The sequence below is a fragment of the Chanos chanos genome, chromosome 9, assembly GCF_902362185.1.
Source record: "Chanos chanos chromosome 9, fChaCha1.1, whole genome shotgun sequence".
Taxonomy (NCBI): domain Eukaryota; kingdom Metazoa; phylum Chordata; class Actinopteri; order Gonorynchiformes; family Chanidae; genus Chanos; species Chanos chanos.
In genome coordinates, this window is record NC_044503.1 from 8,696,254 (window position 1) to 8,723,742 (window position 27,489).

At 41.9% G+C, this 27,489-nt stretch overlaps 4 protein-coding genes across 4 annotated transcripts; 2 read left to right on the plus strand and 2 right to left on the minus strand.

The window, feature by feature from the left end:
- The first annotated feature begins 1,577 nt into the window (after window positions 1-1,577).
- stap2b (signal transducing adaptor family member 2b) lies at window positions 1,578-9,313 on the plus strand. Its single transcript, XM_030784372.1, has 14 exons — window positions 1,578-1,670; window positions 4,025-4,096; window positions 4,251-4,370; window positions 4,895-4,951; window positions 5,609-5,757; window positions 6,176-6,307; window positions 6,486-6,555; window positions 7,337-7,439; window positions 7,819-7,914; window positions 8,176-8,247; window positions 8,423-8,479; window positions 8,776-8,826; window positions 9,036-9,152; window positions 9,255-9,313. The coding sequence occupies exons 1-14, from the start codon at window positions 1,578-1,580 to the stop codon at window positions 9,311-9,313; spliced, it is 1,248 nt and encodes a 415-aa protein (XP_030640232.1).
- A 2,317-nt stretch (window positions 9,314-11,630) lies between these two features.
- fsd1 (fibronectin type III and SPRY domain containing 1) lies at window positions 11,631-17,198 on the minus strand. The gene is made up of 13 exons (XM_030784915.1): window positions 17,184-17,198; window positions 16,171-16,266; window positions 15,798-15,929; window positions 15,062-15,163; window positions 14,614-14,636; window positions 14,013-14,134; window positions 13,504-13,713; window positions 13,307-13,405; window positions 12,769-12,916; window positions 12,577-12,659; window positions 12,198-12,449; window positions 11,917-12,005; window positions 11,631-11,741 (listed from the first exon to the last, which is right to left on the minus strand). The coding sequence occupies exons 1-13, from the start codon at window positions 17,196-17,198 to the stop codon at window positions 11,631-11,633; spliced, it is 1,482 nt and encodes a 493-aa protein (XP_030640775.1).
- A 1,754-nt stretch (window positions 17,199-18,952) lies between these two features.
- On the minus strand, window positions 18,953-21,586 carry ccdc181 (coiled-coil domain containing 181). The gene is made up of 6 exons (XM_030785103.1): window positions 21,485-21,586; window positions 20,969-21,145; window positions 20,186-20,926; window positions 19,815-19,961; window positions 19,458-19,615; window positions 18,953-19,124 (listed from the first exon to the last, which is right to left on the minus strand). Exons 1-6 carry the CDS (start codon window positions 21,584-21,586, stop codon window positions 18,953-18,955), a joined length of 1,497 nt encoding a protein of 498 aa, XP_030640963.1.
- Window positions 21,587-23,256: 1,670 nt separating this feature from the next.
- Window positions 23,257-27,260, plus strand: cpox (coproporphyrinogen oxidase). The gene is made up of 7 exons (XM_030784412.1): window positions 23,257-23,915; window positions 24,369-24,512; window positions 24,752-24,862; window positions 24,967-25,108; window positions 25,601-25,819; window positions 26,265-26,369; window positions 26,501-27,260. The coding sequence occupies exons 1-7, from the start codon at window positions 23,366-23,368 to the stop codon at window positions 26,583-26,585; spliced, it is 1,356 nt and encodes a 451-aa protein (XP_030640272.1). The 5' UTR covers window positions 23,257-23,365; the 3' UTR covers window positions 26,586-27,260.
- Window positions 27,261-27,489: the final 229 nt, after the last annotated feature.

Consider the following 27,489-nt stretch of genomic DNA (forward strand, 5'->3'; position numbering starts at 1 on the left):
ATAAGGACAAAAAATGCTTTAGTTGAGAATATGACCACAGTTCACCCTTGCTGAGGATGTCTATGCCTCAGATTTCTATGCCGGCATCACTTCAGCCACTGTTCCTCGTGAAACGTGAGCAAACTGAGCCTTTTTCACTGAAGCCCCAGTGAAGCATGCCTCAACCATCCCCTTCTGTCAGAATCACTGACATCTCCGTCACTAGCCATGGCAGCCGTAACAATGGGCCACTGGACCCTCTTCACATTTTTACCCATGGCCCTGAGTATGATAGGACTTACCTTTCAGCCCACGCCTTCGTTGCCTCCTTTATTTTACAATGACTTGTACATGGCTCCCAGACTATCTCAGCATACTTATTACAGTGGTCTCAGACATACAGTAGGCTATGTTGTTTTCTCATAGTCAAAAAGCTTTGGTCAGTTGGTTGGTTCATGAACTATTAGGACAAGACGTATAGAACGGGGGATTGCCGGCGCGTGCACCTCGCAGAGGGCTCATTGCGATATTCGGGCAACAGTGACGTCTGTTGTCGAATCATTTTTGCCGTAACTTTCTAACGCAATTTTCAGCTGTCCTATCACAATAATTTATAATTGCCACGAACGGCTCTGATTGTACAAGCCCCCACTCTCTTTAAGTAATGTTACACACGTACACACTAACAAAGAAAATGAAGAGCAGGAATAGACTGACAACTGCAAGCTTATGTGCGACACTACCAGTCGCCCTGTCTTCAATCCCACCGTGTCTGGATATCATCATTTCAGAGCGGCAGTCTCAAGTGTAATGAATTTTTAAAAAAACAGTATGCCTCATAGTCTGCCTAATGATTGAAAATGTTTGTATATTTTCGTGAAATTAATTAAAATAAGCATATGCTGTAGCCTAGGTCTAAAGAGGCATTTCAGTTATTTATTTCTTTATTTCCACTCTTGGTGGGTCGTGGAAGACTGGCATACAAAATAGTGGGTCGCAGTCAGGTTGAGAAACCCTGCTGTAGATGGTGTTTTTGTTCGACAGATCATGGGCACTACGTTCTGATGCAAACCTTATTCCTGTTAAGCCTGTCGCAAAGCCTTCGAGCATTCCAGTAAATCAAACGGGAAAAAGCTTTTTCCTTTGAAGAGTTTTCTCACACTATAAGGAAGTAATGAAATAAGCCGCCTCATGCACTTCTCTCAACCAATCACGTTTAGCACAGGCGTGTCTTTGTAGTCTATTAGTGAACAAGGTGTAAACTTCATGAGGGATCACAACCTTCCCTCACCTGCTATAAAGCTTGTGTGGAAATACCTGTGGTTGCGACGTATCACAAGACGTGTGACTTCTCACTAACGTTGAGCGAGGATTTGAACGCTATTTTGATGTTTACCTTGGTTTTCATTGTTGTACTGCTTTAATTAGCATGTAAATAGTTATTGTAATAAATTCGAAGGAATTCAGGTACTATTTTAACGTGCTACCTGTTTTTTTTTTCGTCTTGAGTGAATAACTTTTATTGCTCTTCAAGTTGATACAGAAAGGACGTTAAGTGGACTTATTAGGCTTAGATTTTCAGACTCAGAACCGCTCAAATGGCGACTCCACGGCGCGCTGGACGTCAGAAGACTCAGCTACCGCCCTGCTATTATGAAGGCTACCTGGAAAAGAGATCTTTCAAAGACAAGGTAAATCACTACATGACCCACGGTTCATACTTGCGTACGTTTGTATGGGTGGGAGTGTGCACACTTCCATAATCGCCTCACAAGCGTTCTCATTTACCGTTGGTAAAGATGCTGTTTTGAATTCCATGTTCATATTTGTCATACTTGCACAAAAACCACATAGGGGGATATACAAATGCTAAAACTTCTTTTACAATAATTTTCCAGTGACGAGACTGAATTAAGTGTTTCCCACAGACAAGTAAGGTTAATTTTTTTCTGGTGTGACATAGTGATTGTATTATTTATAACAGCTTCGTGAAGCTCATTGTTTTGTATTTGCAACATACAATGGCATTCCTTAAACATAGCCGAAAAACCTATGTTTTGTTGTCTATGTAGCCTATGGTGTTTTTAATGCATCTTTAAAGTTGTTTCAAAACGTCCCTTGTGCCTTAATGATGGTGTTTTTACAAATTTTTGCTGAAAAACATTTGGTAGTCACAATGCATTTAAAATGTATGTGCATTTACGTTTTAATATGGTTCGTGCTTAAACATGACATTCCCAGATCAATGGGAGTGTTCCTCGGTTTCACACATGCATTTCACCACGTAAACAAGGGACATCTTTAGGTGTTCGCACACCCAGACGATACTTCATTTGCTTTAAGATGAGTCATCAAACTTTCCCTGCATCTCTATAAGTAATAACATTGTTACACCTAGTGTTTGACACAATTGAGTTGGGGATTTGTTGCTGGTAGTTTGCGTTGTCAGCAGCAAAGAATCTAAGGAATGAGCGTGTTCCACTACGCATGAGGTGTCAGTTCAGTAATGCTGGACTTTCCATTAGATCTATCTCTGTTCCATTAGGACAAGGTTGTACGTGAGTATGTGAGATAATCCTGACACACCGCTAATTTGACGTCATGTTTTTAAATGTCTTTTATAGTATTTAACAGATGCATGGTGATGTAAAAATCACACAGCATTTGAAACTACAGTATAGGCTAACATACTTGTGCCAACTTAGATTTACAAGCTTTATTTGAGAGTGAGAGTCAGTTATTGCCACTGGCAATTTTGATATCATTGTACTTTGAAAGGTTCTTGACGTTCTTTATTGCATTTAGTGAACTTTGTATTACTGTATACAGTTTCAATATGACAGAACTTGGAAAACTGTAGTATATGTTACCATGTTTATGTTCTGGTGGCTAGACAATCACTTCACTGCTGTGTTTTTGTTTTTCTTGCGTGTATTGGTGTCCTGACTTTGTCATCTAAGCTACTGGATGCTTGAAATTTCCCTTGGGATGAGTAAAGTATCTATCTATCTACATATCTATCTATCTATCTATCTATCTATCTATCTGTGTACTTTTTACAGGGTACAAAGTTTATCACAGAACCCATAAATGCCATTGTGCACTGTCTGAGCTAATCGTTAACAGGGTTTACTAGCATAGAATTTACTATTAAAATGTCTGGGGACTTTGCCATAAGTGGCCTTGACGTTTCAGAAAATGTGTCTGTCAATAGTGTTGTTTTAGCCTTTGCTTTCTTTTGAGTTCTGGAGACGTCAGATGTCAAGAACTGGTTTGACGGCTTAAACAGATAGAGGAGGAGGATTAGACAATAGATATGCCGCTGTGTCTTGTTTTGTTGCTTTTCTTTTCTCTCTCTCTCTCTCTCTCTCTCTCTCTCTCTCTCTCTCTCTCTCTCTCTCTCTTTTAGCCAATTATGAGCTTTATATTGACTCATAACATATTGTTGTTTTTGCTTATACCTTAATTATTCTTCATTTCTATTTTTCTCATTTAGTAGGTTCCCTTTACAATGTCATGCTTTTGAGTTCTTTCACACAGCTATTCATACAGTGCATATAAGATGAACTGTGGGCATTTTAAACAGTATTCTGAATGGCATTGAAGTCCACTGCAGTATAAGCTCCAATATTTAGTGTGCTATGTTATCATTAGATTTTGTGTCTCAGAAGTATATTTCCAGGATACTGGTTGCACAGGCAATCTGAAAATAGAAACAGAGAACCCCATGAGGTGCATGTTTTTTGTTTGTTTGTTTGGTTTTTGAGAGCCACCAGGATGAATTTCCTCCATTCTTCACATTCATCAAATCACCAGAGTACCTCCCAAACTTTTTTTTTTTTTACATCAGATACATTGTCAACAATGTAGCGAGCTTTTATGTATTGAAATGTTTGAAAAATGTTAGAGAAATAAATGTTTGCTTGGTGCAAAATCGCAGAGTTGCACCGAAAAACATAAATATCCTTTGAAGTTCTCTTAAGACTCCTTTCAATAACAAACATTCTTCTTTTCTCTTCTTCTCTTGGTCTCTTTCTCACTAAAGGTGCCTCGCCGACTTTGGACATGCCTGTGTGGAAACACGCTATTTTTCTTCAATAACACAAAGGAAGCAGATGTGAGTTTGCGTAAGGTTTTAACGTTACACTTTTGTAATAACGAGATCAAAGACACAAATAGACCCAAGATATAGAAGATGGTGTCATGGAACTCTAAATGTTCTGTTGTCTTTGTCTGGGTGTGTGTTTGTGCACGTTTTTTTTTGAGAGCAGTATGTGGAAAAGCTGGATCTTAGTGGCGTTATCTCTGTGAGTGATGACTCTAGCCATGATCGTAACCTGGAGGCTGCCAGGTTCAACCTGCACATGAAAGATGGAGATATGAAAGTTACGGTGAGGCTCCTACAAGTGTCGTCATACATAACTGTAAAACGTATCAGAACTAATGATGAAACCCATTACAGTTCATGAATAACTTCTGTTGCATGGTCCTGCCGCAATGTGAGCCCCCTCCCCCCCATCACAAGGACCGGTTTAAACACGCAAAAAAAAAAAAACAATTAAAAATGTATACAAACAGACATTTGAAGCATCTAATGGGGACTGTGTCTGACTAAAAGAAGATTCTGGATTCTGTAACCCTGCAGAAACAGATAGCTGTATAGATGTCTGGACTGTGGGTGACCACAAATTATAGGGGAGATTGTGTTCTAACGGTAGATGAAGAAGCTCTGAAGGATTTTTTTATATGTCAGTAGATACTTATTCCAGAAAATGAGCCAACAATTAGCAGGAAATTGGATAACTTAAAAAAAAAAAAAACTAAAAAAAGAGATTTTTGAGTGTTTTTAAATTCAGCTTTTTCTAATGTAATGTTTTCTCTCTCTCTCTCTCTCTCTCTCTCTTCCTGTCTGCAGGCTCCTAGCCTGGAGGCTCGAGAGCTGTGGAAAGGCTTCATACTCTCCGTGGTTAAGGTGAGTGGTTCAAGTGCTTCGCACCTGCTAAAATTCTTTTGATCCATTTCAAAAGCACATTTTCCCCCCAGGAAACATGTTACATTGCGAACATGCCTTTTTAAATCTGTGTTGAACATTATACGGTAACATTTTGTGCATCCATGCCGTTGCAACTAACTGCCAAAAACACAAACAGTGTGAATCTCTCTCTGATGGGTCTCCTTCAGTTTGTGAAACAGAAGCAGTTTATTTCAGCCAGGTTTTTGTAGGAAACCCGTTACATTGTTCGCATCCCTTTGTTTCTCTTATCTGTGTTGAACTTTATTCAGGTGCATTTTGTGAACTCATGCCATTTCAAATAACCACAAAAAGCCTTATGAATATTGGTCTAATGTGTTTCCTCAAGTTTGTTAAACAGAAGAAGTTTATTTCAGCAAATAGGCTACGTCTATCCTACGTCTGTCAGTCAAAACTGGAGTCAGATTCACTTAAGTAATTTTGTTTTGTTTTTTGACTTTCTCACCATTTGACGAGGTCTGCGAACTCTTCTGTCTGGCTAACATTAACCCAAGTTAAATCACAGTCCTCACTCTTCTTTGCTTGGAAGTTGTATACTACATTTTATCGTTATATTGTTATAACGTGACGCTCCGTGTCTACCCCCCCTCCTCTCAGCTTGAAGTGCCCAGTTCTTTGAACTTGCTGCCAGGTCCAATTCACATGATGAGAGAGACGGTGGAAAAGGAGAAAGAGAGACAACAGTCTTTCCCTGTTTCCGCCCCAACTCCATCTGACTACGTCCCCTTGGTGCCTGACATGCCCGCGTAAGTTTGACCATGAGAATAAACAAAGTAAAAAAAACACAGTCAATCTCATCTCTCCCATCATTTGAATTTATGCCCGTGGCGCGTGCTTCTACATATAAATATGAGCTTTATAAAATCGCAACACTGACAATTTACTAATTTATTGCCCAAACAAACAGTTTTAGTCACTTTTTTTTTTACGCCGATCGGGTGCAGATGAACTTTTTCAACTGCAACTTTTTCTACAGTCAGTCGCACAGCCATCTTTAAAAACATGATTTTTGAACTGACTTTGGCCTCGCTGGCTTTTGCAGTTTAGTCGTCCATGCAGTGTTAGCGCGTTTTCTCTCTTTTAGAAACCCTTTCCTCTCTAGCAGCGGACTATACTGACACTGAATGTCTTGATGCTCATTAAAGACTGTGTTTGGCTTTGCAGGTGTTTCCAGCAGGTCTCACGGACGGAGGCCGAGCTTCTCCTGGAGAGGAACCCAAAGTGCGGAAACCTGTTGCTTCGGCCAGGCCGCGATGGCAGCTCCTTTGCCATAACCACACGACAGGAGCTCAACGGGTAAACGACCAACTTCCCTGTCCGCTCAATCAAAGGAGACGCACCCCGACGACGTTTGAGACTTAAAGCTGCCCCAAACTCATACCCGTCGTTTTTAGCAAAGACATTAGAGCTTGTCTGTTTTACCGTCACTAAGGTGAAACTGTCGTATGAATTCTGTGTTTCTCTTTCGTTATAGCTCTGTGTTCAGACACTATCGCGTGACACGAAGACCTGAGGGAGGTTTTGCTATTGAAGTGGAGAATCGGGTGAGTGTGGCGGTTTACTCGCTGAATTCACTCACCTTTGCTCAGAGATAGTTTTAAGCCTCTACTGAGATTTATGGCTCTATGGCTTGTATGATACTGTGGTTCATGTAGTATGGGAATGCCCACTGGACTTGTGACAAGGAAGTGTTGATAAGGATACTGGAATTGTGCTTCACAAGCCATTTTTTTGATAAGAGTTGCACTTTAAAATGCTAAAGGTTTCGCTTGCAAGTTTTACCCTTCTGTCCATCCATACTAAATTCGCTTATCTCATCAACTGATTTTTCTGATTTACAATTCTGCTTTGCAAACTTAGTGTGTAAACAGGAAGAAAGTACACTTAACTTTCAATTGTGGCTTCTGAGAATAACTCATTTTAATGAGTTCTGGCTGTTAATAATTGATAAAGGGAAAATAATTTTTTTCACTTTAAAAAAATTTAAGAATGGATCCGGGCCGGTTACATTATTGTACATCATGTCCCGGTTTAGATTTCAGGACCAAAGTGTGTGTTAGTGTGTGTGTGTGCCCCTGTGTATGTACAAATGCCTCTGCGTGTGTGCGCACACCACAGACGTCCGCGTATGCGCATCGCTGTGTGTGAATATAGTGGTAAATGTTTTACTAGAGTCAACAATGCGTTTTTGTTCACCACAGAGTCACAAATCAGCCACAAAATCTCAGCTCATCTCAGTGAAGCAGGTATAATAGTAAATGCATGTCGAATGTACACAAATATAAATTGATATGGGGGTTTTTTTTGTCCTCTTATCCTCATCAGATTCCCTGTGCCACACTGCATGATGTTGTAACTCATCTAATAGAGAGGACAGGAGGGACTCTGCAACCCTTCATAATGGAGAAACCATACGAAGAAAGTATCAGTAAGAAACACCAACATGTTTACTTATCTTTCAGTATCCTCCATCTGCCTGTAATACTTCACTCTTATACAGGTTTATGGCAGTGAAACTCGGTGCTAAACAGTACAGTTGACTCCAAGTTCACCACTTTCTGACATATACTACCAATAAATCATTTTTAAAAGTTTCGATCAAAAGTGTAAACAGATATGCGTTACTTCACGTTTTTGGCCGTGTTGCAACCCTCTCAAACCAGCACGTTTCCTCAAATGGATACGAATTTGCTTTAAAGTGTAAAAGACCGTAGTGAGAACTTTGTGAGAGTGATTTGTAATGTGATGTACTAGAAGGTTATTACCATCTGGTTAGTCCTACAAAGCGTTTCTCTCCTGTCTTGTAGCCTTCGTCCAGGCAAATGAGGAGAGTGGAGAGAAAACTTTGATGTCAACCTCTGCTAGGCCCATTTCCACTGTGCCTAAACCTCCCCCTAAACCAGGTAACACAAGCTCTACGTTCACTTTTTCACCATTTCATACACACACTCGGCCTTCACTGGCGCCCAAGTAATTACCCACACACTCAGGCATGAATTCAAGTGTACATCCTCATAAGAATGTAGATTAATCCCCCGAAACGGTAGTTGTCTATGTTGTATGCTTGTAAGTTTTTGGGTTTTTTTGTCTCTCTTTGTAATGTATGTGCTGCTCATGAAGGGTGTGGATGGTATGACTGAGTGGTTGTGTTTTTCTTCTGATAGTTCCCAGAGAACGTAAGCACACACCCGAACCTCCTTCATACCCAGAAGAAAATATTTACCTCAACGTATCACGTGAGTAGTCTGACCTTGAGTCATTTTGTCCTTTTTCTTTTCTTTTTTTTTTTTTTTTTAGTTCCTTAAATTTCATATATCTCTTAACTCTGAATATAGTTTACAGTTAATACTGTGTGTGTGTGTGTGTGTGTGTGCTTAGCTTGTTCTTTGTTCTCTCTTTTTTTTTTTTCAGAGGATGAGGAAGACGAAAGCACTCCTGTACCTCCTCCAGTTGCACCACGTCTTCCAGGTAATTATGTTTTGTTTTGGGTTTTTTTCCCCTGCCCTGCTCTGCTCTCCTTTTTTTCTTCCCTTTATCGCAGGTGCTTCTATGAAATTCCGTTTGGACGCTGTTTGTTTTAATATTTCAAAGGTGTTATTCCTCCTTTGATCTTGTTCGACCTGTTTCACCTTCGTAAATAAGAAAAAGACATAAGGTGTACACAAGCACTGTAAACGATGAAGGACACAGTTAACGAAAGGCTGTTTCCTCAAAGAAGATCCACCGCTTAAGTCCAGTTTCTGAAACTGTACGTTGTCTTTTAGCACCCCGGAAGCCAGCAGCCCAGCTTTCCTCCACCACAGACGATTGCCTGGGTAAGTAAACCGCCTCCTCTTCTTCCAACATCTTAATTATATCTTATTCTTATGTTATTTGAATCTGAAAATAGGAGTCCTCTTTGTTCATTCATGTCCAGTGTATGAGTAAGAGGAAATATGGAGTATTCCTGCAGCAGATTAACTAGGTATGTCAAACAAGATTTGTAGATGGATGACGTCATTGTTCTTGTATGATACAAAAATAGATCAGACGGCTACGAGGCCTCTGCGTCCTGTTCCGTTCCCTCGCAGTGCGTCAGACGCCTCTGAAATCAAACACAGACCAGCTGCCGCACTCGCCACACCTGAATCCCTCGCGTCCGGTAAAGCCGCAACGCTACATTTCCCCGTTACCGGCGTGTAGGATGAGACACGGAAGGCTAAACTTTTTTTTTTTTTTTTGCTTTTGTTTTTCTCTCTTGCAGGTTTGTCTGAGGAGCTCAAGTTAAAGTTGGAGAAAAGACGAGTGGTTTACGACAGCTGATTGCACCAGAAACCCACTGGTCGCGTTTGTTCAATCGGGCTCTTCTGCCAAGTATAAAGACAGAATGTCAGACTACGAAGTCTTTCAGTGAACACGTTTAAGGCAGAATGGGTGTCTGTTCTGTGTTGGAATCACTGGTTAGACTGGCCAAACTGGTGGGAGTTTACTCAATGCTGCTTGCTGTTTGCCAATCAGATTGCGACTGTCCAACCTGCTTGTTGATTCGATGTGGACGTCCCGAGGGGTGAAGAAGATTAATGGGATATTGATCCTCACGAGGAATTAAGCATTACAAGCCAATAAGTGAATTAAGAGATTGTAAATCCACATATTTACATCAAATTACAGTCACACTGTTTCTTCGTGTTTTTGCACATTCGCGCCCTTCTCCAGTCCAACCGCCACTGAACTACTGTGACGATGAAAATATTTGGCTTTTTGATTTCATATTTGATACCTATTTATTTCATACAAATCTGGCATCAGCACCTCATAAATTAGTTTTATTCAACCCCTTTTTATAATTACGCTTTTTTCTTACTCTAATTACGCTGTTCATACGCTTGGTAACAAAGGCATTAAGGTTTGTGCTGATTAAAAAAGCGCCGTGGCTGGTTGTTTTGACTGAGACCTTTGGCGTCTCTCTGTGCAGACATTTGTGTTGCTTTCTTTGAACTGTTTCAACTCACAAACATGTCGTTTTCTTTTCTAATACCAAGTTCAGCCAGTCTGTTTCTCAGTATTTTCGTAGAAAAATAATAGGTTTATTGCCATTGCAGTATATTGTTTTAATTGACTTTTGATTGTGACTGCATGCGTACTATACTCTTAAGATGTATTACGTGTTGACTTGGCTTTCAAGTTTTCATATTGAAGTCTGAGGCTTCCATTTGGACACTTTGATGAGTTCTCAGTATCGAACAGAAATTCCTTTTCGGAATGCTTTGCTGATATATTGAAAAAGTGTCATTCTTTTTTTTTTTTTCTCTGAACAATGATTAGAGAGAGAATAAAATGAACAAACTGTCTGAATACAGTCGCTTTGTGTTTTGTCCTTGTTTTAATTGTGCCAACACTTTCGCAATCTCACAGGAGAATTCAGTTCGTGCCTACACTTCCTCATGATACGCAATTGTGATCACAGAATGAAAACAACTATCTGATTACGTTTATTGACTTGGTTTTGGGGGGGGGGGGGGGCACATGATGGCAGGAAAAAAAAAAAAGAAAATAAGACTGACAGGGTGGCCTTTGTCCCTGATATAAGAAAATGTTTTAAAAATTTCATAGAAGGACATGTTAAAGCATTGCAAGTTATATTCATAACAAGCACAGCAAAAAAAAAAAATCCCCCCCGTTTTCTGTCGCATACTGGGGAAACAAAAGACAATAGCACCAAGCAACAAATTCAGAAACCATGTGATCAAAACCAAGTCTGAGGAAGACCTACATAAGGGGGAACCACATTAGGAATGATTTTTTTCTCAGAGAGCTACGAGGACTGGACGGACTACGGTGATTAATCTGTCCATGGGAGCAGGGATACAATGGAATGGTGTATACACATAAAAACCAATCGTAAACCCAAGTTCTGTCATTCAGGCTAGTTTTGAATCAGCTGGTCTGAGATCAGTTAACCCCTCTCCGCTTCGCCATGTCCTGCTGCTGGCTCTATTAAATTGAATACATTCTATAAGAAGCATTATACTACTATTTAGTGATTATAAGAAGATTACGATGCTATCCTGGTTCTGACCAAGTAGAAAAAAAAAACAAAACAGAAAAGCAGCAAGCTGAATTAGAGGCTTGTGTTCAGTGTGAGACATTCAGTGAGGGATATAATACATTACGGTTTGGAACTTAAAAGACTCCTATTTACATGCTTTCAGTTGCCCTGAAAGTAAAACAGGTTGCACCGACACAAAAAAACCAGAAGTGCGACCGACAAACATAACCTTAAAACATATTCACTTATTTGGCTTTAGTTACGTATATACCGTAAATGTGAGTGAGATTATAACTGAGCAGTTTTCTGGAGTTTTTTTTTTTGTTGTTTTTTGTTTTTTTTGCAGTTTTAGTGATGGAGCAGTAGACGACGCCTCTCCATGACTTGCTTCAGTGTACTGAAAGGCACGGGGCGGGGGGGGGGGGCTTGGGGGTGGATGAAGGAGGCAGGCCCCGCCGCGTCCCGAGGCCTGGGAGACTCGTACGGCGCGGTGAGGGGTTTTAGCGACGGCGGGATGGGGGTGGCGGCAGAGCTGTCCGTGTTCCCGACACAGGCCCAAGTCCTGCGGCGGCCTGGACGAAAACCGGCCGTCTAGGTGAGGCTGGCGTTGGAGCTGCTGGTCCCGCTGTTCCTCTTTTGCCCGCTCAGTACCACGCTGGGCACCTGAAGCCCCGTCTGCACGGAGAAACTTCCATTCCACACCTACACAGGGAGACACAGGTTGCGTTGGCGCACGAACTATTCCTATGGAATGCGGTAAATCACACCCAAACCTATTTATTAACCACCTTTGTTCTGCACTTTGAGCTATGAGGTGAATTCCCCTGCCTTACATGATAAAGAACAACATTTTACCCAATGGACCTTGGACTCTTACCATAAACGCCGGAATGACTGGTTGCTGAAACTTGGTTCTGAATGTATGGATGAGCTGTTTGGTTTTAGCGTTGTAAAAGGACAACGTTCCTAAAAAATTCAAAACACAAACGCCAAACTTGATCTGTCTTTCAATGCAATTTGCACAAAACATCACAAAACAAAGTTAGGAATGAGCTGGATCTGCAAGCCTTAAAAGTATCATCTTCTCCGTCTAGTCATGTAACTGCCAACAATAAAGAAGAAAAACGTGAGATGAACAGATGAATTGGTTGTCCTCACCCTCTTCATAATTACAGAAGACTCCGATGCGGTCAGGTATGGGGCAGTCTAAGGTGCGTGCTTTGTTGTTGTGCTTGGCTGTCAGACTCTGCTGTAACCAGTTGTTAAGGTGGATACACCAGGAGGCATTGCTTTTGCCCAGCTGGTCAAACCGACCCAGCGAACGCAGGGCCACTCCTGCCGCGAAGGCCTTGCTCTCCTTATCAAAGCGCACCTCCCAGTATTGTTGACCAGCGTCGATCATTGTGTCTCCTGAGACAGGGAGAGAGAGAGAGAGAGAGAAATTAAACGTTAACAGTCTCTGTTTGAATTAAAACACTGAGAATATCTTCATGAAGTCACGAAGATTTTTCCCCAAAATCCTTTCGTCTGTTCTCACCCAAGACGGTGTAAGACTCAGCTGTGAAGCGGTCTCGACCGACACGGGCAGAGGGGGTTCTCTTCGGCGACATCATCGCGGCCCTGCAGGGGGGGTGGGCAAAGCGGAGAGGGAGAGGAGAGGAGCTAAGTCAGACAGCCCATGGAAAATCACTACACTTCCGTAGATCCTGACAGACTATGTGACTCTCACCTGGCAGGAGAATGCATTGGAGAGCTGGTTCTGTTTTTGTCTTTCCGAATGTCTTGGACCTTCCCACCACTGCTGTCCCATTCCACACTGAGATCCTCAACACGCAAATTCTGATGGGCTGAACCCGCATCCAGCTTAAACGTAAAGGCTAAAAGGGGGGAGAGATGTTTATTTAGGGTTTTTTCAATTCCTTTTTTCTTCCTTTAAACTGTCTCGGCAACATGCCAGAAAACGCTTTGTGTGTATAATATGTCAAATATAACAATACAGACATATATAGATGTGATGAGGATTGCCACATATTGTTTATAATGCCAGTCAGGAGAGAAATAGAGGGACAAAATGAAAAATACAAATAAATCTTTTCAGTAAATTTAGTAAAAAAAAAAAAAAAATTCCACTCTTCATCTCTCAAATCCTCAGTTCTAGCATTTGCCCTCATACAAACAGAACTACAGTGAGCCTTTGAGAGAGTCTCTGTACTTAGTGAAGAAGAGCAGTTTCACGGCCCATTAAACTCTCTGTCAGTGTTTCTCACCGTGTGTTTCCAAAGTTACTGGCTCTGAGAATTCACCCGCCACAGCTTTGTTACAAGCCTTCACGCGAAAGGTCATGTAGCGTGTGTCAAAGCGAAGGCCTGAAACACCAAGGAACATATTATGAGGAACGTGAACAGTAGCAAGAACAAAATTCAAAGCGGAAAATTTTTTTTTTAAAAAAATCAGCAAAACGTACCAGTGAGCGTGTGCTCTGTCTCTCGGATTCCCTCCGCCACCATCCAGGGGTAGTCTTCCCGAATCCGCGGCGGACCCTCGTGGTTCGTTTTACGGTACTCTAAAATGTAGTGATCGATTTTGGAGTCGGGTTCAGGCAGAGCCCAAACGGCGGTTATTGTGTTGTCACACACTTGACACTCGGACAGCAGGATCTCTGGAGTGGCAGGCACTGAGAAGAAGAAGAAGAAGAGAAAAAAAAAAGAGTATTATAAATACCGGTTCAGTTTAGTCAACAGGCTGTGCGATTTCAGTCTGAAAGAAGAATACCCTGAATGGTCTGTTAAGTTTCACTCAGCTTGGGGTTGTGGTTACTCAAGGCTACGCAGAGTGGGTCAGCTACTCCCCCCCCCCCCTCTAATCCTATTGTTTATCTTGAGGAGCTGGGACACAGAGCTAATTGAAAAGCAGAACGCAAGGACGAGCTCCGTCCACTCTGAGAAGGTCGCTTTGGCAAAAAGGCAAACTGACCTGGGAGGAATTTGATTGCGCGTAGAATCTCCCTCTCTTGTGTGAAATCCACCATCATGTGACTCATGTTATCACTGGCTTTGGCTTTGAGAGACAGACGAAATGCTGGAGCCATAGTTACGCTGCACGGACAAAGACACACACACACACACACACATATACAAACACACATACATACACACAAAATAAGATATGGATGTCTTCACATACTTTAAAAATGAGATTCTGCATAAAAAAAACGGAATACTAAATACACAACATGTCTATAACACAACTTAGGGATTTTTTTTTTTTTTTTTTTTTGGAATGCCACAAATGCAGATACACAAGCAAACACAAACAAGACATGAAAGTGAGAGACAGAAAATGAATGAGGGGCAGAGGAATCAGGATCCAGCCAAATCATGAGGGCAAAAAAATAATGAAAACACTAATGTGATGTAACGATTACACTAATTTGATAAGACACGTGATGAAATTCACTCCTCTAACGATGGTGATGGTGATGACGATAGTGAGGGTACGAGTGTGTTTCAACTGTAATCTGAGTCTGTGTGCTGGCCTAAAGTACATCAGCTGGAAATAAACGGTTGTACTGTACCTATCCTTAATCTCTTTGGCCGCCTGAAAGCAGAGAAGGAAGAGAAAAGAGTAGGAAGGGAGAGACAGACATCGAGAAAAAAACTGAGTCTCTTTCAGACTTAACGACAAAACAATGAATCAGTCATACAAGCGGGAATCGGTGTAAGAGGCAAGCAGTGATGTCAACCATTGTCACACTGTTAGATGCTCCATTTGTTTTGAACAGAGGAACATGTAAAACAGCAAAAGAACATGTAAAACACTGTATTTTGAATGAGTGGGTTCATTACTGAAGATAATTCAGTTCAATTCATATTACCCAAAACAGCAGCAATCGGATTAACTGTAAAATAATCTAAAAAAACACATCTAAATTTCACTTCTTCATCACTGTATAAGACTGCTGGGTTTACATTACATCAGGACTCATAAAAGAAGAGCCTTAAAATTAACTTGCAAAGGATTACCTGAGTGAAGCCATCCGTCTCTGATGAACAAAGCGTCTGATTGGCTAGTTCCAGCAGCTCCTCCGAGCTCTCCAGGGCTTTAGTGCAGGCACTCAGTTGACTCTGAGGAGAGAAAGAGAGAGAACAAGCAAAAGCGAGAGAGAGAGAGAGAGAGAGAGAGAGAGAGAGACAAGGCATGCGCTGATGACTAATCATAATAATAATGTCACAGCTATAAACTTCATCATTCAAGAGCATTTAAGAACATATCCAAAAAGAATATAAAACACAACATTCCCTGCATGGAAGAGCACCATATTGTAAATGCTTTGATCATTCTGAAGTAATTAAACAAGAAAAGTAGGATGACGAGTTACTGTCTCCTCAACTTCCTGCATTTGCAGTTTCTAGACAACAAGCAGGTTTGGTTTTGTATTCATGTACTGACCATATGTTGACGTGACATAAATGTCCTGTCATGTCCTGGCTTTGTCTGACAGCCATTCAATCCATAAACTGGATTATGGCACAGACACAATAATCCCTGAGGATCACTAACTATGCAAGTCCCAGTGTTGCAGCCTTCAGGATATCAAGTCCCTCTAAATCCATCCAGATCAACTTGCAGCTTTCACTGAACACACAGACTTATTATTCTACGTTTATCATTAATTGTGCCTACAACTGCCTCAAGACAATCACAAACACACACACACACACATACACACATCAATCCAGCAGGTAGAGAAAAACTAACCTGTAGCTCATAAGTTCGACTTGCTCTCTCCTGCTTGATGCGGGTCACCATCCCCTCTTTCAGCTCATCCAACACTGCATGCAGAGAACTGAACTCAGACTCCAGGTCCTCTTGAACACGGGTGGAGTTGGCCTGAGGTTAACAGAGTGAAAGCAGGTATCCTTTACAGACGCTCGATTTTTTTCCCCCACTATTTTCATGTATCTAGTTGATGTCTCTCGGTCACTATGGTTCATACCAAACAGTAAATAAATCTGAGAAGATTAGCCCAATGTTCTCCAAATACTGTTGAAACAGATGCACAAAATAGCTTAATAGTCTACTATCCATCTAAGGATTTTCCATTGTGCTGGGGAAATAAGCAGTAATGTACCTCCAGGTTCAGCAAACTTTGTTTGAGAGTGCAGATGAAATTCTGAATCTCTTCATTCTTTAACGCTAGAGTGGTGGTGATCTTCCGCAAAGACTCCTGTAGGACAAATATGAAGTCGCATTTTGAAGGAAGGATACGACTCAAAGACTGGTGAAGACTGGCCAGAAAATATCATGCAAAAGGATGATGACGAAGACTGTGTCCCGTTTACGATTTTATTGGGGTTTTTTTTAATAATTTGAAATTACATAAAATGCCAAGGCCTGGGTGGTGTTAAACAGGGGCCATTCTCAGTGTAGCCAGATGCACATCCTGCACATTCATAAATTAATAACGTGTCTCAACTGGTTAATGAAGGGAGGGGTGTAAACGCCTCTTCACAGACAAAACACTTTCATATTTTGACAACTATAAACACACAAATATCTGAATAACTGGCCGACGGCCAATTGGGCTGCTACACAAACAGTAGCCGCTTTATGTTTCTGTTCCACGCCCGTCCGATCAGTTCACACTCTGAAAGCGTTTGTTAAGCTCCTGGAAGCATTTTTTTTTATCGAAATGACCCCTCTAATAGGTGAAGTAGACTAGGCTGGTATCACTCACTAGATATCATTAAAGTGCGGACACTAAGATATTTTAAAGTGTTCATACAGACGTGATGTGATACGTCTGATTAGAGACAGAATAACTGTCCCGCTCCCGACTCCACATTCAGTCAGGCACAATATTAGCATCACAGGCACGCTTGGGAGTAGCAGCAGCATTCACTTTCCATTCACAACCCAGCAGATAAAAGCAGGTATGAATGACGAGGCTCTCCTATCTGGAGAGTCTCCTCAAAATCCTAATTTCCAATTACATAATGGGCGGATGCAATGGAAGGGACAGGAAGCTACAGGCTAACGACAGACCGCAACAAAGTCCTCATCTTTATTCTTTTCTTTCCATGCAAGCCACGCGAAGCAAGTTGTACCCCACCCACTCCTCTGCTTTCGCTGGTTAAATCCTACCTTTTGGTCCTCCATCTTGCCGGTGCGAAAAACCGGCGCCGGATTATTAAACTGTATTCTTTCCAACACTGCGCACCTATTTTGTATTCGACCGTTCAGCTGTTCTGGTACTGATGCTGCCAGGGTGCATTGCACCCATCCAGCTTCGGTCCAATGTAATTTCTGCGCAGACGCAGTGCAGGATGATGGGTACTTGAGTTTCTTAAGTATTACAGCCTGTAATTCTGCACGTCTATAACACGGTATACTCACGAGCTAGAAGAACGAGAGCTGGACAGAACAAGTTCAAAAGTGCCAGAGGTCTGATCATTAACCGTAAGAACAAATATGAAATATGAGTTGTTAATGTCACAATAAAAGCAGAATACACAGTCACACGAACTATAGACTATAGAGCACGTGCTGTTCTATAGTCTATGTAACACATAAAACAAAATGAGGAAGATATATTTTATTGGGTAGGTCTAATGCCATATATTTTCATGTTATTGTACATGATGATGTCTACATAAATCAGTCACATAATCATGTTTTTTTCCCACGTTAACTGATAAAATCAAATGATCAATAATAATAAATAATCACTTAATCAAATTCAATTAAACTCAGTAGTTACTTTTGTTGCCAAGAGTTATCAAACTTTTAAAATGGATACAAATGCCAAACATACAGACTTTATATATATATATATATATTACTTCCTTGTTGGTCAAGCACTTTTTACGATTACCTCTGTAACAGAGTATTTAAAATAACAATGATACTCTAAAAAAGTTTGGTTAATGTAATTTTGACCATACTTTTGGTACACATAAACAATACATACTTCTCTAGACATGAAAGACTGAGGAACAGGTTTGTTGTACGACAAGATCACTGAAGCGTGAAACACATTACTGCTGGGTTAAGTTTAAAATGTTTGCTGGACTCTGGTGTCCACAGGTGCCGTCGTATTTTCATTCTGTCAACAAGTCCACTTTTCTGATTGGCTGAGAAATATACACGCCTCTTTCACAGCTGGGAATCTGCTTGTGAATATGTGTTGAGGTCAGACAGCAGCAGGACCCTGGCTTTTGGATGACCAGACCCAAGTGACTTTGCTATAGCAATCTGTCTTGTTTCCATAACAACAATGAATTGTTGGAATGCACACGATTCACTGCCAAGTTGACGAATTCTGTGATCTTACTTCTCACAGACTTGTCCGGGCAAGGCAGCAAACTCCTCTGAGGACGTCCTTCCGTGACAGTGTCATCTCTGTAAAACTGTGATTCTGTAAAACTGCTTTGTGAAAACGTCTGTTGTAAAAAAAAACAAAAAACGCTGTTCTGACAAAAACTAGAGTTTTGTTTTATTGAATCATGGCAAAACTGTGGATCAGCACAGTGGAAGCCATGCATACAGATGAGGTCAGCTAAGCATACACTGGATTAATTATAAGACACTTTGTAAAATGATCTTTGCATTGCAATCTGTTAAAGTGCTTAAACCCTTTGAGGACACTGCAAGATACTTTTCCACAGACAATGGTGATATCCACTGAAAGGTGTGTTCTACAATTTTCATTATTTGTATAATAAAGGAGGAGAGAAGATAAAAGAGTAGAGTAGAGTGCCCTGACAATCCTGTCACTTTAATCTCCTCTCCCCCCTCTCTCTCCCTCGTTCGCTCGCTTACTCTCTCTCTCTCTCTCTCTCTCTCTCTCTCTCTCCCTCTCTGTATCTGTGTCTCTGTCTGAACAAGATCATGCAGCAAGACCAAAAGGGATCTCAGAACCGGAAACCGTAAGGATCATTGTAGCAGAAGGGCTTGGTCTCATTAACCGTGCAGAGCAGATCCTGCACACGCCTGGCCCGCCGCTCTTCCAGTACCAGCCTGCGGGAGCGCTCTCGAGCAGCCTGCTGCTCTGCCCTCTTCTCCGCTCGTTTCCTCCTCAGCCACCTGTGGAAACCATACCCACAGCACAGAGGGGGAACAGACTGTCCGTCACGCACTATCCTGATGATGCCGTTACAGGGAAGCTTTTATAAAAATCAGGACGAGGTCTTTACTCCCTTTCACGTCTTCACATTTCGTCCTTTTCACATCACATCCTATTTAGAGCGAATCAAGTCTTAAGGTCCATTTTACTGCATTCTTTTGCCAAAGACTAACCTTTGCTTTATCGCCCGTTAAACGGAGCCTTTTCTCTGAACCCCTTTCACGCGTCTTTTGCCGTTTTTCTTTCTTTCCCAGACACATACGCAACATAATATTTAATGGTGCCGCACTCACGTTTTAAAGGCTCTCTCACACTCTTCGCGGTTGCGGAAGTAGAATCCACTCTCCTGCTCCAGTTTCTTCATTTCTTCCAGCTGTCTCTCTCTCAGCTGTTGTTCCTGCTTCCTCTGTAGCCAGACTTTAAAGGCCTTATGAGGGTCACAGTACTCCCTCTGGACGCACAAAGAATACAATACACAGCACTATATAAAAGTAACTCAGATGCTCGCACGACTCTTGCGTTAGTCAATAAACACCTTACTACCTTAAGAATATTACCTCATGTGTTTCAAAGAAATTACATTCCCAACTCTGCTGTCAATATGAGAAAATATGAATTTTTGACTAAATGGTACCGCCTAGTGGACACACCATGCAGCTCATCCTCTCCATCTCCTGGGCCTTCTGGACCCGCCGCTCTTCTTGTAACTGGTCTCTCTTCTTCATCAGCCACGCCCGGAATGCCATCTCATTCTCCTGCCGTCTCTGCTCCTCTTCTTCGTGCTTCCGCTGCTCCTCCTGATGGACACAAGGAGAAGGAGAGACGGAGAAAAAGAAAGGGAGCGAGTGAGCGAGCCAGAGAAAAAACAGATGAGTTCATGGTGCTAATTTTCAGGAGTTAAAACAGTGTATTAGTGATGCAATTTTTTGAAGCGTATTCTAACGCTATCATAATCATTGCTTATAATGAAAGTCAATGGTAATTTTTCTTTAATAATTGAACTGATTTCTCTAGGCCCCACTTCTTTCGCAAGCCTCTCCCTCCTCTGCCGGAGTTTGGTAAGCTGCTCTTTCTGCTGTGGTGAGAGAGTATACGTGGCAAACGAGGGTGTGCCACTGGCTGACTGGACCCTCCTTTTAGTACCCAGCCTCGTCCCACTGCGTAGGCTGTGAGTGGCAGAACTAGGCCTGTTCCTGGGAAGAGCTGGAGGTTTAGGGGCGTGTAGCGATTCAGTCTTTATGGAATGAGCAGAGCTGGAGTCGAGCTGTCTCGGAGAAGCAGAGGGGCTTTTGCTTTGGAAGACGGGGGAGCCACGCCGAGAGCTGTCCCCGTAAGAGGAGGGCAAAGGGGGGAGTAAACCATGACTCTCCACATCTTTCAAACTGACCAAATCAAACTTCCCGTCTTTTTCCACCAAAACACGTCCCTCTTTGCCGGCTCCACTGTAGCTCTCCTCCCCAGCTGCTCTGTCTACTGCTGTGCTCTCATCGCGCTGTGAAATCTTTAGTTTAAACATCTTCTCTGACACGTCGACCTCTGAGTCCCTGTGGAGGGCGCTCTCGTGCTCTTCTTCGGTCTCGTCGTTCCTCTGAGGAGCTCCGTCTCGTTGGTACTCCTGTGCCGGTACCACCAGGTCCACTAAGGTGTCTTTGAACTGAAGTCGTCTGCGGCGTGTGTGATTGGGCGGCTCCTGGTTCTGAAGCTGTCGATTGGCCTGTTGGATTTTCTCCAGGATGTATTTCTTTTCCTCGTCCAGCATGTCCTCCGGGGTCTCCGGTGAGACGGCGCGGTCTTTGCGGTGAACGTTGTCGTCCGGTTCCACGACGCCTTCCAGTGGCTCCATTGGTGTGGGCCACCTCTCTTCCTCTCCTTCCTCCTGCCCATTTTTCTCTTTCTGTTCCTCGTCCTTCTTCTTCATTTGCTCCTCATCCTCCTCCAGTTCCTTATCTATTTCTGCCTCAATGTCTTCATAATCAGGGTCCTGTGAGAAATATAATGGATGGCAGTTAAGTTAATATTTCATTAAAAAAAAAAAAAAAAAAAAAGACGTCAAAAGAAGATGTCTGCAATAGTCTTGCTCGATACACAGTGCGCACTGGAAAGAGAGACACAGATACACAGAGTGTAAGTGCTTAATAATGTATCTTAATGACACATACTTCACTGGTTCAGTGAAAGTGTATAGAAGTGTGTCAGCGGGGTGGATTTCACATGCAGACGTTGATACAGGGCAACCAGTAATGGAACACCACTCAATGACACAATTTCATGGGTACAGTAAACTATGGACCTATTTCTCACAAACATCACAATACTGTACCTGATCTTCACTTTTTCCCTCCTCGCTGATCAGCCAGTCTAAATCCTTCTCAAAATCATCCTCATACTCATCCTGGGTCTTGCTGCTTGGAGTCTGACTCATTTTTCCTCTCTATTAGCTCTGACTGAAAATAAAATGATTAGATGTCACAAAACAAACACCACAGAGAAAAACAACCTGCCACTTTGTGCGTCGCTGTGCCTGAAAGTATGATTCCAACTATTGTGTTTTCTCTATAAATCATGGTATTACGAAAATGGGCCCGAATACTCGTTGAATTGTTTTACTTTAATCAGAAAACCACTTTTTTTTTTTTTTTTTTTTTTTACAAATTCTATGTATTTGCACTATGTACTTTAAGGGGGAAGAACATCTACTACTTTGACACCTAGACATGAACACAATTAATATCTGTGGAAAGTTTTACGTGACTGTCAACTCCAGCATCCCCTTTAAACATGCTTGCTTCTCATTGTGTCTAACTTGGGGGGAAAATATTCAACGTTGTATGCTTATATATTTAATGTTCTATATATTACACGCGTTTTGACTTTCAGAATGATTCTTTTTACATTAGATTGCTGTTCAAGACATGGGTGTAATTTCCGCTGCATGTTTTAGTGTGTTGAGGAAATGAAAAAGTAAGAGGTATTTGCCCATAAGCAGTGAACATGGAACCAGTCTCACCCTGGAACATAGAACATGGAATATTACAAGCATTAACCCACGTGCTGCCCCCTGGCCAACACTTACAGAGGACGCAATTGCTCTGTTTAGAAAATGTACTGGAAAGGTTTTCTCAAGAGCAATGAAAGTATTAAAAAAACATTTGAAATCTTTTCCAATCAGAGTTGGTAAGGTGCGTGCAAACACAGAGGTCAGTCTGCAATCAGCACACAAAATTATTATTAGAAAAAAAAAAAACGAATATACAGAATGCTCAGTTTGGTGCTGTTCTAAACTGCAGCGAAATAGATTTTTCTTTAGAACATCTCTACTTTGTTCCAGCCTGTCACACTTGCCTTGCAACCTGGTCTCCCCTGGCACTTGAGAACTGACTCGTTCCACTCACAGAAGAGAAACCAATTACTCTTTACCCACACGGAATAATCCAGCTCCCTCCAATAATGCGGTCTCTTTTTGTTTGTTGACGAGCAAAATACTTGTTGTATTCGTGCTGTCTCATCAACAGGCTTCCTTTTTATTTCCAACCATTTAGCCACTGATGACACCTGTGCATGTAACAGAAGCCAGATAATCCTCTCCGGTAGCCTAGACCTCCAAACAGGCTATAACAGGTGTTGTCATAGAGACGTACAACACGCCTAATCGTAAGAGTTCGTGCATGCGCGGTAGATTTAGTGCAACTAGGTGATGGGGTCGAAACAATCCCTCTTGTGCAATACGTGACTGGCGACTGTGTAATCATAAGACAAAGCAGTTATTTGACAAGTATTGTAGTATTTTGTCAGGCACTGGGAATCTAACATTCGGGGAGCATTTGTACAATTGTAGACAGGGGCATGTTTTATTTTAATTCTCTCGGAAGACCAAACTACAACTGATTATGCAGCTATACAAGAAAAGTAATACTACAACTTTGACTAAATTACATGCTGTTTTGAACGTCAGCAGAAGAAACGCCTCTAAAACGCTGTAGTTTCTGGGACTTGGAGTCTTTTAGCTAAATGATCAGGTTCAATTTCTTGTGTGAAGGACACAATTTCCCATAATGCACATCTAAACAAACGCCTTCTGTGACTGAACACGATTCTCGATGCAGAAGTGTCAAACCTGCTACGTGCGAAACTACACATGATTACTTTAAATTTGGGTGTGATTCGTTAATCTCGGTTATTGTTTTCTGTTAAACTTGCAGACATGTCATCGATTGCTTTGTGCACGTTAAAACGTACGGTACGGTCCCCTGTTAAACTTTTCCACGTTTCCACCGCCAAAGGTGTTCAACCTGGTATGGTTGATTTTCACTCTGTAGTATCTAGTAACCCTTCTTTCCGTAAATGCGGCTTTCTACCGGGTTTGAAGTGGTCTTTCAGAGCAACCGGAATAAGACAGATGACTCATGGAGCATCAGGAAGGATTCAAAACGAGCCGTTTAGGAAAAGTTTCTATTTAGTTGCTGGAGCCGCAGCAGTAGCAGGTATCGTAACTGGGATAAGTCACTTCCAGCGGGCTGAAATGGCAACCAAGATACCTAGGGTGGAAGAAAGAGAAGGAGGTGATATTGCCGAGAGATGCAAGTCGTTCATGTCTCCACCGGTCACCGACATCCAAGTATTGCAACAAAGGAAAGGAGAAATGTCTACTAGGATGGAAATGCTGATTATGGAAACACAGGCTGAATTCTGTAAAGCTCTCGAGGAGGTGGACGGTGGCAAGTTCAGAGTGGACAGGTGGCAACGTAAGGAAGGTACGTCTCTGGGTCACTCTAGCAGTTTCTTTTTTTCAAACACAAACGTTCATTTACCTTTATTCACTTTCCTCTGTACATTTGACAGCTTTAGGCCTACAAACCCATGCTGTCTAAATCTGTAGTCACCGCAGAAGCATGTAAAGAGAGAATCAAACAAGTGTCATAGTCCAAGGTTTCGTTTGTTTTGTGCAACTGTTCCAGAAGTAGATTTTACCTACCAACAGTTGGTACACAGAAATTACAGTAACCAGTTACATACAGTGATACAGGGAACCAGTTACATACAGTGATACAGTAATGAACCAATAACTTCAGTGTAAAGGCTTGTAACACATATATTTTACACGTCTTTTGAATGCCTGTTGTGTTTCAGTCCATGCTAACATGGTCATATTCTCCCTGTTGATATCTCACTGATGCTTGTTGATATCTGTCTGATGCTTGTGTCAGGTGGCGGTGGGATCAGCTGTGTCATGCAGGATGGGAAGGTGTTTGAGAAGGCCGGCGTGAACGTCTCTGTGGTCTATGGGAATCTCACGGAGGAGGCTGCGAGGCAGATGCGCAGCCGTGGAAAAGTGCTGAAAGGGAAAGACGGTCAGAAAGAGAGCTGTTTTGATTAAGCTGCGTCTCCACATTCACAAAATGAACTTTTCCCAACGATGAATTTGACGTCTTGGCTTATCTGATGCCTGGGCATTATATGTGTATAAAATTCTGTTAATTTCCTCAATGATGAGCTTGCATAGGTCCAGAGTTTAGATCCAGTAGGTGGCAGTAAATTGTTATCATGGACTAACGGTACTAACGGTCAAACTTTTATCATTGCGGTTCAGGAAAGCTGCCATTCCGTGCCATGGGTGTGAGCTCGGTCATCCACCCCAAAAACCCCCACATTCCCACTGTGCACTTCAACTACAGATACTTTGAAATTGAAGAAGCTGATGGTAAGTGTTTTGCTTCGTCATTGTCAGTGGGGGTGATTTCCAATTAAGTCGCTGTGTGGTGATGTGTTATCTCCTAAGTCCACCCTTTTCTCTTTGTCTCTCAGGGACGAAGCAGTGGTGGTTTGGAGGAGGTACAGATCTCACTCCCATTTACATTAACCTGGAAGATGGTTCCCACTTCCACAATGTACTGAAGGAGGCATGTGACAAACACAATCCCCAATACTATCCTGACTTCAAGAAGTGGTAGGAGCTCCATTGCCGTATTATGCAGTATCTGCGTGTGAGTGTGTGGGTGGGGGGAGAGTATGTGAGTGTGTGTATGTGTGTGTGTGTGTGTATGTATCATGCAGTGTGAGTGTACGTGAATGTGCTCACACGGTTGTGGGAGTGGGTGAGTGGGTGTGGTCACATGTATTTGTCTCATATTGGGCGGCTCCAGGCTGTCTTGCTGAGATAAGAAGATATTTCCTCATAACATGCGACTTGACCACTTACGTCACGTCCGTCTAAAACACGGACAGACAGCCTGTTTGCCGGGCTGGATGAACATCTTTTATGAGTGTCTCACTTTTCAACTTTTTTGTTCTTTTAGAATGTATATATAAAGATGCATCTCTCTCTTCCAGAGAGAGAAAGAGAGAGAGAGAGTTCTAAAATAGTTTTTAAAATAGTTATGGCTTTCTGAAATTTGAAGTGTCTTACCACAAGATGTTTCTCATTTTTTGCGTCTTGCAGGTGTGACCGGTATTTCTATATCCGTCACCGCGGGGAGACGCGAGGCATTGGTGGGATCTTCTTTGATGATCTGGACTCACCCAGCCAGGAGGAAGTCTTTTCATTTGTCAAGAGCTGTGCAAAAACTGTGGTGCCTTGCTATCTGCCCATTGTGCGTAAACATCTCAATGATAGCTTCAGTCCTGAGGAGAAGGACTGGCAGCAAGTCAGACGTGGCAGGCAAGTCTAAGATACATTCTGTTACAGTGGAAATGGTGTATATATATATATATATATATATATATATATATATATATATAAAATGTATCAAGATACACACACACACACACACACGCACACACATATATATATATATATATATATATATATATATATATATATACACACATGATGTTCTTAGTCCAGAAATCCCACGGAACTACAGCCAGTGTACTGTGTAGTCGGGTTTCCATTCTGCTTTCAGTACTGTTTACACTCATGCAGTCCTGTCTGATTTGTAGTCACAAAGGAAAAGAAACGAGGAAGTATAACATTTCAGAAAATCTGAGGACAAGTCTATTCAGCCTTATTCTATGAGAGTATATTTGATTCCCTGCTTGTTTACCTGTGAATGCGTTAAGACTGCGAATAAACAGTTTTTAACAGAACCTTTTGTGTGGATCAGGTATGTGGAGTTTAACCTGGTCTATGACAGGGGTGTGAAGTTTGGTCTGGCCACCCCAGGCTCCAGGGTCGAGAGTATCCTCATGTCCCTCCCCCTTACAGCAAGGTGAGTATTGTACTGGAGTTTATGGGAACGCTGTAGTGAGTACCTGTTTGTAAGTGCACATTATTCTTGTGTATGTATGCCTGTGTTTTGTGCAGCAGTTGTGATCATTCACTGTTTGATGTCATCCTTAGGTGGGAGTACATGCATGAGCCAGCCAAAGGCTCTAAGGAGTCAGAGATGCTGGAGGTACTTCGCAGCCCCAGGGAGTGGGTCTGAGAGAGCGCAAATCGAATTCTCCTTTAATTTCAGACACACCCGTCCCGCCCGCTTTCTCAACGTGGTCACGTGACTTCTCTTGAGATATCCCATTTTGATTGGAGCAGGCGATACAGACTTACTGTCTACTTGATCTTATTTGTTGACTCACTGCAAACCTGTCACTGCATTCAATGACTAACCCATTATGAACTTGCAGTGGTTTCGCCACTGAATGATTGAACTCACCCAGATGACCACGTATGCTCTTTTGGGAGGAACATTAACAACAGGTTTCTCTGTTTCTGCTTGCTTGTGTGTGTGTGTCTGGTTGTGTCTATGTAGCTTGCTTTGCTTTTCGCTTCTTTTTATACCATGGAGTCTTATGGACAATGTCAGTTCCGTGTGTGACGTTGGTAAGGGTAGCCTAAACACGACGAACCATGCTGAGCTGCCCACGTCAGCGGCGCTGTGTTAACGTCGTTATTTTGGCTGTATCAAAGAACTGTTTATTGCTCATCGTGCGGTCAGGATTTGTACCGCTGTCATTCAGATCACAGGACTGCATGGTTTTTAATGATAATGGTCTATTTTTTTTTAAAGAAAAAGAAAAACTCAGAGGGTGAGAAATGAAACATAAATCAAGGTGTTTGTTTTTTGCTTTTTATGTGAAATCAAAAATAAATAAAACGTCTTTTGTAATACCTGACATGTTAAAGGCAACTTTCAAAACAACTTGACGTCGGTTCAAATTGTAATTGCTAAGGGAACGCTCATAATTCATGAAAGTTAACAAGCAGTAGATTGACACAGTTGAGTAAACATCTGTAAAACATCATAAACACATCAATGCACAGGCAATCCCTTCGCCTTCAAAACAGAATATCTCCACAGTGAGTTAATGAGTTACCAGATACCTATGGGA